Genomic DNA, 12,130 nt, shown 5'->3' on the forward strand with positions numbered 1-12,130 from the left:
TTATTGCATTTTTATATAAAATAATTAAAAATGTTATAATGTAAACAACTCCCGTAGACCCACCACCTACAGGAGGGACCGTAAGGGGCCGGTGCAAAGTGGATAGGGTGGTAGTCGAAGGCAGGGGCCTCGACAACCCGATCCCTGGACGCGGAATCTAGCTCTAGGGACATGGAACGTCACCTCTCTGGCGGGGAAGGAGCCGGAGATTGTGCGTGAGGTTCAGAGATTCCGACTAGAGATAGTCGGGATCACCTCTACGCACAGCTTGGGCTCTGGAACCACACTTCTCGAGGGAGGATGGACTCTTCACTACTCTGGAGTTGCCCAGGGTGAGAGGCGGCGGGCTGGTGTGGGTTTGCTTATAGCCCCCCAGCTCAGCCGCCATATGTTGGAGTTTACCCCGGTGAACGAGAGGGTCGCTTCCCTGCGCCTTCGGGTCGGGGGTAGGTCTCTCACTGTCGTTTGTGCCTATGGGCCAAATGGCAGTGTAGAGTACCCGGCCTTCTTGGAGACTCTGGGAGGGGTGCTGGAAAGCGCCCCGACTGGGGACTCCGTCGTTCTGCTGGGGGACTTCAACGCCCACGTGGCTAACGACAGTGACACCTGGAGGGGCGTGATTGGGAGGAACGGCCCCCCTGATCTGAACCCGAGTGGTGTTCTGTTATTGGACTTCTGTGCTAGTTACAGTTTGGCCATAACGAACACCATGTTCAAGCATAAGGGTGTCCATCAGTGCACATGGCACCAGGACACCCTAGGCCGGAGGTCGATGATTGACTTTGTAGTTGTTTCATCTGACCTACGGCCGTATGTCTTGGACACTCGGGTGAAGAGAGGGGCGGAGCTGTCAACTGATCACCACCTGGTGGTGAGTTGGATCCGATGGCGGGGGAGGAAGCTGGACAGACTCGGCAGACCCAAACGTACTGTGAGGGTTTGTTGGGAACGTTTGGCCGAATCGCCTGTCAGAGAGATCTTCAACTTCCACCTCCGGCAGAGCTTCGACCAGATCCCGAGGGAGTCTGGAGACATTGAGTCCGAGTGGAGCATGTTCTCCACCTCCATTGTCAACGCAGCCACTCGGAGCTGTGGCCGTAAGGTCTCCGGTGCCTGCCGAGGCGGCAATCCCCGAACCCGGTGGTGGACACCGAAGTAAGGGAGGCCGTCAAGCTGAAGAAGGAGTCCTATCGGGTCTGGTTGGCTTGTGGGACTCCCGAGGCAAATGACAGGTACCAACAGGCCAAGCGGACTGCAGCCCGGGTGGTTGGGGAGGCAAAAACTCGGGCCTGGGAGGAGTTCGGTGAGGCCATGGAGAAAGACTATCGGTCAGCCTCGAAGAGATTCTGGCAAACCGTCCGGCGCATCAGGAGGGGGTAGCAGTGCCCTATCAACAATGTTTACAGTGGATGGGGGCAGCTGTTGACCTCGACCGGGGATATCATCGGGCGGTGGAAGGAATACTTCGAGGATCTCCTCAATCCCGCCGTCACGTCTTCCTTTGTGGAAGCAGAGGCAGAGGGCTCAGAGGCGGACTCGCCCATCACCCGGGCTGAAGTCACCGAGGTAGTCAAGAAACTCCTCGGTGGCAAGGCACCGGGGGTGGATGAGATCCGCCCTGAGTACCTCAAGTCTCTGGATGTTGTGGGGCTGTCTTGGCTGACACGCCTCTGCAGCATCGCGTGGCGGTCGGGGACAGTGCCCTTGGACTGGCAGACTGGGGTGGTGGTCCCTCTTTTTAAGAAGGGGGACCGGAGGGTGTGCTCCAACTATCGGGGGATCACACTTCTCAGCCTCCCCGGGAAAATCTATGCCAGGGTACTGGAGAGGAGAATCCGGCCGATAGTAGAACCTCAGATTCAGGAGGAACAGTGTGGTTTCCGTCCCGGTCGTGGAACACTGGACCAGCTCTATACCCTCTCCAGGGTGCTGGAGGGTTCATGGGAGTTTGCCCAACCAATCCACATGTGTTTTGTGGATTTGGAGAAGGCATTCGACTGTGTCCCTCGCGGCATCTTGTGGAGGGTGCTCCGGGAGTATGGGATTCGGGACCCTTTGCTAAGGGCCATCCGGTCCCTGTACGACCGGAGTAGGAGCTTGGTTCGCATTGCCGGCAGTAAGTCAGGCTTGTTCCCGGTGCATGTTGGACTCAGTCATAAAAGGGTGGCTTGCTCACTTCAGGTAGGTGGAGAGTTCCTGCCTCAAGTGGAGGAGTTCAAGTATCTGGGGGTCTTTTTCACGAGTGAGGGAAGGATGGAACGGGAGATTGACAGACGGATCGGGGCAGCTTCTGCAGTAATGCAGACGCTGTACCGGTCTGTCGTGGTGAAGAAGGAGCTGAGCCGCAAGGCGAAGCTCTCGATTTACCGGTCAATCTACGTTCCTACTCTCACCTATGGTCATGAGCTGTGGGTCATGACCGAAAGGACAAGATCGCGGATACAAGCGGCCGAAATGAGCTTTCTCCGCAGGGTGGCCGGGCGATCCCTTAGAGATAGGGTGAGAAGCTCGGTCACTCGGGAGGAGCTCAGAGTAGATCCGCTGCTCCTCCACATCGAGAGGGGCCAGCTGAGGTGGCTCGGGCATCTTTTCCGGAAGTTTGTCCTGCAGGACCTGTATGAGAGGTTTCAAAGTTAAAATCTTTCTAGTACATACAGCGAAGTAATTTCCTACTGCATGAAGTTTACTATTTGAGTTTCAGATATATTGTAAACATTAATAAAAACAGTAAAAAACCTATTCACTACTATTTTCACATCAGAGCAATGTATGCAATAGCCAAAATATTTACCATAATGTAAAATGTAAAGATATGCAAAGTGCAAACATTTAAAAAATGAAAAGAAGTTTACCTTAAAGGCAAAAGTTCACCTGATAATGAACATACAAACTTTGCACGATTGAGTACTTTTAACCGGCTATCTTACATTTATTATGGATTCCAGAAAGACAAATGCATCATTTGAGCTCTTAGAAACCGACATAATAGTTGGTGCAAATGAAAAGAATATCTGCAAAACACTTCTTTTGACCATAATCCATAAAGCTGAATGTGGATGTGTGATCCCCGGACAGAGTTAACATTTATCCCACTTTGACTGAGACTCAGATCTGCTTTAAAAAGCATAATTGATTTATAAATTATTTTGTATTATTATTTCATAAACCGTCCATCGACAGACTGACACTATATGTTTTAAATCACTTAATATGAACTTTTGCTGAATTAAGACATTAATATGATATTAAAAATGTACACTATAACGATTATAATAATTTTTATTTTTATTACTTTTAGCACAGTTTTGATGCATCAACCCACATAATATATTTATATAATTTACGACGGTTGCCTATAGGATGGCATCGCTGAACATGTTATTGAACACGTTGTATTTGTAGGCTCATTTGCTTGCCCATATTCGCTTTATTTATGAGGGGAAAAAAACATGATGTTTTATCATCACAGTCTCAATGAATTAACCCATGTACTGCAGATGTACTGATATGCCTCGGTGCTTTTAAAATTACGCATGGAAAACTTGCACATTCCGAGCAATGTCAGGCCACTTCTTTATTTCATCTTCCCGCAGCGAGTGTGTTAAATATTAATCATTACGTCTTGTTATAATGTTTTGTGCTTCTAATACATTGTTTCTAACCTGCATCGAAACATCTAAAGAAAGAACGTCATATGATTTACTTCCACATTTGAAAATAAGGTGGATAACACTAAGTTAATTGAGGGTTTTCAGATCTGATTTCGTACTTTTCCCACTAGTTATTAGGTCTTAATTATTCTCTTGTGACAGAACAAGGGTGTAAAAGCCTGTCTTATTCAGTTTGTTTGAGTCACTGTTCACTTGTAAACAAAGATTTGGAAAAAAGATTTTTATTCTTGAGATGTTCGTTTTCTGTTGCAGAAGTCAACAAAACTTTTCTGTTTCATATTTTGTCAATTGTTTGATTGTTTGTGTGTTTGTGTGTGTGTTTGTGTTTAGGAGGCGGAGATTTACTCGGTGGATTTAGAGAGAGACAATAAAGGCTTTGGTTTCAGTCTGAGAGGAGGAAATGAATATAATATGGACCTGTTTGTGCTTCGGCTAGCTGAGGATGGAGCAGCTGCAAGAAATGGCAAAATCAGAGTAAGTGAATGTAGTATATTTCATAGAGTATCTGTACCATGGTTGTACACTGTATATGTACTGTATATGAATATGGAATTATTCTAAAAACATCAAAAATCATGTATTTTTTTGTAATTATCACTTAATTAAAACAATACAATTGCAGTTCGATTTATATAACTAATATATATATTGCCATTTTACAGATGTTTACCATGTTATCTCATTGTCGTATGTAATTGAATGGGGAAGCAATGCCATGTTAGACCATGTTGACTGTTTTAAACCATCTTAATGTCAAGTCTACTGGTTATGGTGTAAACGTTAGCATTTGTTTCAAACGATTGAAAGGGTAATTACCCATGGTTATGCCGACCCAGTTAATAAAAACACAAGTTTACTCAAGGTTAAAACCAGAGTTTTAAAAGTATTTTATGTGTAGGCAATTTATAATGTCTGCTCTGTTTTCAGGTTGGTGATGAAATCCTGGAGATCAATGGTGAGAGTACAAAAAATATGAATCATTCTCGTGCCATCGAGCTTATCAAAAATGGAGGGCGACGAGCTCGACTGGTGCTGAAGAGAGGAGATGGATCCGTTCCAGAGTATGGTGGGTAACAAATAGCAGAGTCATGCTTTATGAAGTAGTCATATTTGCATCAGAATTTTTACTTTTGTTCGTAGGGTAAATTATTCCTCTGTGATCAGTGAGGTTCTCTTTAATTGAATTCTTCAGATTTTTCTTCTAATCAGATCTTCATTATTCTTTGACGAATCAGTCAGCACAACTCTACAAATAAAACGATAATTTTGGTTGCTATTCTGTGTTATACATCACTCTTCTCTCTTATCTGTTTCTCTCTTTTCCTAATCTTTTATTCTCTGGTGGGCTCTTCAGCAATGATGGGCCCCCATCTCGCCGCCTGTCTGAGGAATGATAAATTGGGCGAGCCCTGCTTCTACCTTATGAGTCAAAACCAAGCCACGGTTTGTAGAGCACTCATCTGTGTGTGCCATATCTCCCCATCATATTGTTGCACTTAATATGCCCTGTTTAGGCTTGTTTGTGTTGTATATTCACTGTACATCACCCCCTCCTGTGCTGTACTTTATTTACACCAAACTTTCATCTCACCGTGGTGAATCCATTCTATGGTGTCATGTTTCTTACGATAGGTGATGTGAAAAATGCTCAAGTGCATGTCACATAGACATTAATATTGTTTTGCTAAATGAAAGCTTGCAAAACTGGTCAAGAACAGGCATGAGAAGTATGTAGTATTTATCAGTTTCAAACAATCTCCAAATCCAGCGTTAAATCCACCGCTTATATAACATTCCTCACCGAAATGCAGTGAACAAACAAACACAGCTGAACTTCGGGAATGCAGTTCTCTCTCTCTCTCTCTCTCTTGCTCCAGCTGGTTGACGTGTTCTCATTGTCCTTTCTTACACTCTCCTTGGTTGATGAGTGTGCGTGCTCTTTCATCTGGCCGCTGGTTGACGCATGGGCATGCTTTCATTTTTTTTTTTTGAAGGAGTGCATCGAGCACAGGAATACTTTTAAACAAGTTGACCATATCAAGCATGAGAAGACAGCACATTAAACATTGTAAAGAAGTCAGAATGCATGAAACACCGTTGCACATTCCCTTTAAAAACAGTTTGGGGCTTGTCAAAGTCGAATATTAGCATATCTGATATAATGTCTACTACATCAAAGCAAATTTATCCTGGTCAAAATATGTTTATGATGCGTGTTGGTCTTTTCTTTACGAATAAAACAATGCAAATAATTTAGATTAAATATTATCTTAAATTATCTAGCATTTCTTTTCCAAAATGGCAGATATGGAGCAAAGTGAGCCAAATGCTGTGAGGAATGAGAGCCAGTGGTTTAACTTGCCCCACAAAATGACACTGAAATACGTTTCAAATTCAGAGATGGAAGTTAACTTCATTTTAATATTATGTAACTACTGAGTTCATTTGACAAGGACAGTGCACAGCACAGGATACTACATCCTTACACCAGATTATTCTCATAGACTATACTATAGATTATGCTCATATATTATATATGTTTCCAGCTGTAGTCCCTAATGTTCTTCCATGCTTGGCAGTAAAAAGCTTCTGTAACATGCCAAGAATTTACAAAAAAGAGAGAGAGAGAGCAGCAATGTAAGTGATATTTCAGCCAAGAGACTTTTTTTTCTAACCCTCAAGGCCTCCTAACTGAATATGACTTTCTTCTTGAAGAATAATGCAGTCAGAGTTATATTAACACGTATCCTTTTACGTCCAAGCGGTAGAATGTGAGCGCTTCAAAAAGTGCATCCATCGATCAAAGAACTGATGATGAAGGCAGCATTTTTCGTTTTGTTCTAATAGGATAGGTCTCCTCTGTGTGGCAGCTTACATCACTGTCGTTTGCCTCGTCTGAACCTCTTTATGTCAGTTACAGAAAAAGCTAGATTGGTCTAATAAAAATCAATCTGGAAAGTAAAACTGATTAGTCCGACTCCTAACAAACTGCTAGTCAGTGGGACGTAGACCCTATCAACACTAATGCGTTTCAAAACTGAGCGTTTCAAAAACGCACTCGAAAGTGGATTCATTTGAATACAGTGTTATTGTTTGGCAGAGTTAAGTTTCACTTTCACAGCATTATAGTCTTGTGTTACTACCTGCGGTGTTATCTCACTCTCTGTGTCTCACATTTGCAGCGACATAATAAGGCAGAAAGTAAATAAACGCCTGACAGAAATGACATATGCTGTTTCCGTGTGGATGGGTAACCTTTGGGAAACCTTTGAAAACGCTAGTGTGGATGAAGTGTGTTTTGATAAAGAAAACTCAGTTTTCAAATGAAATCGCACTATTGTAGACCGAGTCTTAGCAGCCATCTGTATGTAACTGGCCCCTGCAGCTTGTACATAGATTTTTTAGCATCCTCTGACAGGAACGGTGTAATTTTCTTGATGTTTTAGAGGACAAATCTATCGGACAGGGTTATTTTAAAGATGTTTACTGACTATGCTATAATACTGCTTTCAAACAGTCGACAGCTTTTGATTGAAAATCCAACACAATATTTATTTCAGTTAAGTTTCATCAATGCACATTGTAACACGGAAATTTTATACTCCTACTATATATTGTGTCATTTAGCTTTATTTATCTGTTTCTTTTTCTTTCTTTTTCTTTACTACAAAAACAACTGCCTAATTGTATGTAAGGCTACATCACAACAAAACGGTGAAAAGCGTTATAAAAAAATTGAATAGAAAGCGGAGCTAGAAGTCACGCCACACTGTGGGACCTAATTAATGTCAGACTTTATGACAGGAAACACAAGCAAGAAGACTCGTACAGAAGTTTACGTCTTATTACAATAAGAGAAGCCACACTGCAGGACTGCGTCTTAAAGTTTCTGAGACTGCCAGAAGAACTTCATCTGAGGAAACCCCTGGTTGTGATCTGAATGTGGAAAGGAAAAGTTCTGAAATGGAATTTTAATATTTCATGGTTAAGGAAGAGGTTAGATGGAAATATATAAATGAATAATGTAAAGACATTCCAGATTGTTTAACTGGTGGGTGAGCAAAGTCCCCTATATAATATACTGTGCACTGCCTTTTCAATTACAAATCATTTATGTGAAGTCAAAAATGTCGTTGTGTAAAACCACTTTTCTTTGGTGAAAAATGTTATCAAAATCTCACTTGAAAATGACACGCACGCATGTTTCATTACGACTGATGCTAAACTCTGCAGGACTTGAGTTGTCCATCCATTTGTCAGGGAAATTTCATCTTGTGTTTTGCGTTAAATGTTTGCGTTAAATGCAAAATACTGCCAAATACTTGGAAAAAAGGCTTTGCTCATTTAATGCTCTATAATTTGGTAAATGCAGCATTGTATTACATTTGTATACAAATGTAATTGACAAATTAATTGTTGACCTGTTAATATTAGTGTCAGGTAAGTTACTCTGAAAGAGTAATTCATCACTAGTTACTAGTTACATATTCAATAGTGTAGTTAGATTACTGTACAAATGACTCTCTCCAAAAAGTATTTCATTACTTATTTCTAATCACTTTCTATATTCCATATCGACCTTGATTAGTTAAGTGATTCAAGGATAGACATGAAAAGACTCTTAATTCATTCAAATAAATAATATAAAACTACATTAAGTACTCTTATTAACTGATTAACGTTTTACAAATAAGTGAAAGTTATATGAATACGTGCATTTTAAAGTTAGACTTAGAATTTTGATGTCAATTCCACTATTGGACACACATATATTACACACAGTATTTAGTTCAATTACATCAGAAGTAACTGTAATTAAATTACGGGGAAAAATAATTAAATTACAGTAACTAATTACTTAGTAACTAATTACGCCCAACACTGATTAATATATACAGTACATAAAATGTTGTTTGACATGAAGTGGTGCGTATGTCATAGGCTTGCAGGAAGTTCTTAAATGTGATTTTACTGTGGTTTTAGTTTAACGTAATGCTTCTCATCATTTATTTCTAGATGGTCCCAATGACAGCTACCCTTCCTCGCCCGGGCCACAAAATTATTCAGAAATGAAAACATTTCTAACCAGTGGCCCATTTTATCAGCCCTCGGAGCCCAGCTATATATCAGAACATCACACACCACCCCAACCCAAGATGGACCAGTTGAAAAACCGAGAGCCAGAGCAAGCGAGGGGCCGAGTGAAAGACGCAGAAAACACAGACCTTTACTCCAGCGCTCAACACCAACACGACAGGAATAATCATGTCAGCCCTTCATCTGTCCCTGACAGTGGAAAAAATCATTTCCGCCGCAAGGTAAAGAAGTCTGAGTCCGAGAGCGGCATCACAAAGCTTTTCAAAACGTTAAGGAAAGAGGGTGGATTTGGGCGAAAGGCTTCCATCCAGGATGTTGCGAGTCAAGCCCACAGACGTTCCGAGACTCGAGGGAGAGCTGGATCTCAGTTGCGCAGTGGATCCTTGGATCGCTCCTCCTCAAGGAAGCGTAACCTCTCTCCAGACCGCAGTAGGGCCAAGTCTATGGATCGACGCACAGATCGGTCACATAAAGATCAGTCCCCAGAAAGGAGCTTTCCAGCCTCTTCCCAGGTCCTTTGGCAGACCTCCACACCTGAAAGGCAATGCCGAGCTCAGCTCGAGTCCGGACCATCCGCCAGGGGCTCCAGAAAAGAGGCTTACTCCATGTCTACTACCGAGAGATCTCACAGCACCCAGGCACTCACTCTTGGACACACACCGAAGCGTGGTTTAAAAAACAGAAACATCCTGCATGACAGCTTACCGTCCGTCCGAGCTGAAAGACAAGCATATTTAACCAACGGAAGCTGGAAATCTGACAGCAGCAGCGACGGAAGTTTTCTGGAAGAAGGTGCAACTCCGAAATTTAGGAATTATTACAACACAATGAAAGCCAGCAGAGTGAACGAGAGCGATGTGGGCAGACGTCTCGCCCGGAATTCTCAGTCCAAAAGATGACTTTACAAAGAGAACCACGCAGACCTCAGAATCTGACCAGTTGAGCGGGCTGAGGTTCACCACAGCTGAATAATCTTTCTAGTTTTCAGTTCTTTCTTTGGTTTTATATGCTGCAAGTGAGATGCATGTTAGATTTAGAGATGGCTTTTTTAGTTTGAAAAGTTTTGTTCTCTGCTTTGTGTGTCCCACATTCCTTTATACTGTGATCATTGACGACAAGAGCACAAGCATTTATTGCTTGTTTGTACTTTTATATGGACGAATAATCGTAGCTAATATAAATTCTAACTATGATGCTACTGTTTAATGAATAATATATTTAAGATGTATATTTATTTTGAAGAGTTGAAACATGTAGTCTACTGATTGACATCGGACTTTGTCTTTATGTTGATCAGGACAGCGGCACCCAAAATATAGGAAACAAAAAATGTGAAGTGATTCTCAGACTGAACATGTAAGAGCACTCAAGATTCAGGTCGTCAATTTTGATACGAAAATTAGGACTCGGAACCTGCCACAATCTGCCCTGATGAGCTGACCCACAATTCCCATCATGCTCTGACAGTGATTAAGCTACTGTATATTTACATGAAATATGTGTTTGTTTGTGAACTGAGCACAACTGTTTTGATAGCATCTCTCAATCGTTACAGGAACAGGGAATTCTTCCACTGACATCTGAATCGTACTTTTAAAAGGACCATTTCAGCCGCTTTCCTTTGTACAGACTTTGACTACTGTATGTACTTCTAACCTGTAGTTATTAATGCTGTTGCCTTTTCTTTGTACAAACAAAATAATAATTTATGAAGGATGTCCTCGCAAAAAAGCAATGCTAACGTTTTTACACAGGAACTGTGGATAGAATATCAGAATGTGTAAAGACATATATTTTTTTCAAGGGATGGCAAGAGAGACTAAAACTAGAGACTGATTGTATGTTGTTTAGGGAGGAGGCTGAACATCTGTTTTTATTCTAGAGCTCTTATATACTGTCTGTGGTCTCTGCAGTGTTAGATGGACTTCAGACTTTTTCTGTGTTGATAAAAGAAATACATGTATATATGCCATTTTTAATGAATCTATGCATATCCTGCATTGTCCATAGGTTTATTCGGTTCATGAAACTATACATAACATTAGTCTATAAGTTGTCTGTAAGTAGATTTGGACTTACCCAGTAAAGCTTTTCCTCTTAGTTGGATGAATCATATTGTATATGTAGCTATCACGATAAAGTCTGTGAATGCTATTTTTGTTATCAAATAAAGTTTTCCATACAAATTAACGTTCATAGAAGAGTTTTTCAATAAAATTACACAAGATAATTGTATCAAGTGGTTCTAGTGGCATGGCCGCGGGTGTGCCAGTGTGTGCCTGTACCTAAAAATAAATTGGTGTTGGCTGTTTTAATTTAAAAAAATCTAATATTGTTTTCTTTACTTACTGAATTTATTTATTTAAAATGTAATTTAAATTTAAAATAGTTTTTGTCCAAAAAAGATTTGCTGATATTCGGATTGCCAATCAATCCACAAACAGCCGCTGACTGTGACGTGATCACATCTTGGTAGACTTTTGCTGCGCATTTTAAACAATTGCATTGAATTAAATTGACTAACCCAGGGCTCTAGACTGCACCTCAATATGTTTTTGCCGAGATCGATGTTATACGGTTCAATAAATAGAAGGAAGGAGGCGGGAACCGACGAACATTCATCGACAGGGACGAGAGAGGGGAGAGAGGAAAAAAAACAGTCGCCTGGAATTCAGCCCAGCCGAGAGGGTACTCCTCGCGTTGCTAAGCGGTGGTGCTGGATGTCCGGTGGACGGCCTGATCCTCCTCCGCCTTCTGGCAGGGGCATTGGCAGCGAGTCAGTCCGCCGTTGCCTGCTCCTCACCATTGTGGCTGTTGGCAGCAGGATTCAGTCTCACGGCCAATGGCAATGACTCCTCCGCTCCCTTTTGGAGGGCCGCGACCCTACCTCGGCCCAGGAGCACGCCAGCAAGCTCTCCGTCCCAGCCGAATCCTCGCTCCAGAACCACCACATCGGGCAGCCAGCTGGCAGACGTCCCTCGTCCGTGCTGCTCGAACTCCTCAGCACCGTGATGCCCCTCAGCATATATCCCCCTGGATATAGACCATGACGTCTCGCACTCATCACTCGAGCACTAATAAGTGAGAACATGAGACTTTTTTTATTATTTCTGTTGTTTCATTCATTTGTCCATTCATTTACTAATAAATGTGTTTGTTTATTGGTACATTTATCAATTTAAATTTAAGTCATTTTCAGCACATTGGTAAATCCAGTTGAACAGAGGAAAGTGTGCGGCCATGTTGCTTTTTTAGGTGCCATTGCCATGGTGAGTCGTCATATCGGAGCTCCCTTGATCATGGCTTGTCGTAGTTGTAGTGTAAGCGCTTAACTCGAGGCAAGACTCCCCAGAATTGATAGA

General features: G+C 42.1%; 1 protein-coding gene across 10 annotated transcripts in view; it reads left to right on the forward strand.

Annotated features, from left to right (window-relative positions):
- The window catches only part of magi1a (membrane associated guanylate kinase, WW and PDZ domain containing 1a), a 35,463-nt gene extending 24,518 nt beyond the window's left edge, over positions 1–10,945 (forward strand). For 7 of the 10 annotated variants that reach the window (XM_056772888.1, XM_056772884.1, XM_056772887.1 and 4 more), the window contains exons 19-21: positions 4,002–4,145; positions 4,599–4,737; positions 8,688–10,945. In XM_056772888.1, the coding sequence (XP_056628866.1) occupies positions 4,002–4,145; positions 4,599–4,737; positions 8,688–9,667 (1,263 nt within the window). In that variant the 3' untranslated portion in view covers positions 9,668–10,945. Of the gene's footprint in view, positions 1–57; positions 195–4,001; positions 4,146–4,598; positions 4,738–5,025; positions 5,115–8,687 lie in introns of those variants that run through there. The other 3 variants (XM_056772889.1, XM_056772891.1, XM_056772890.1) reach the window with 2 other exon arrangements.
- The last annotated feature ends 1,185 nt before the right edge of the window (positions 10,946–12,130 follow it).

Source organism: Triplophysa dalaica, chromosome 18 (assembly GCF_015846415.1).
Source record: "Triplophysa dalaica isolate WHDGS20190420 chromosome 18, ASM1584641v1, whole genome shotgun sequence".
Taxonomy (NCBI): domain Eukaryota; kingdom Metazoa; phylum Chordata; class Actinopteri; order Cypriniformes; family Nemacheilidae; genus Triplophysa; species Triplophysa dalaica.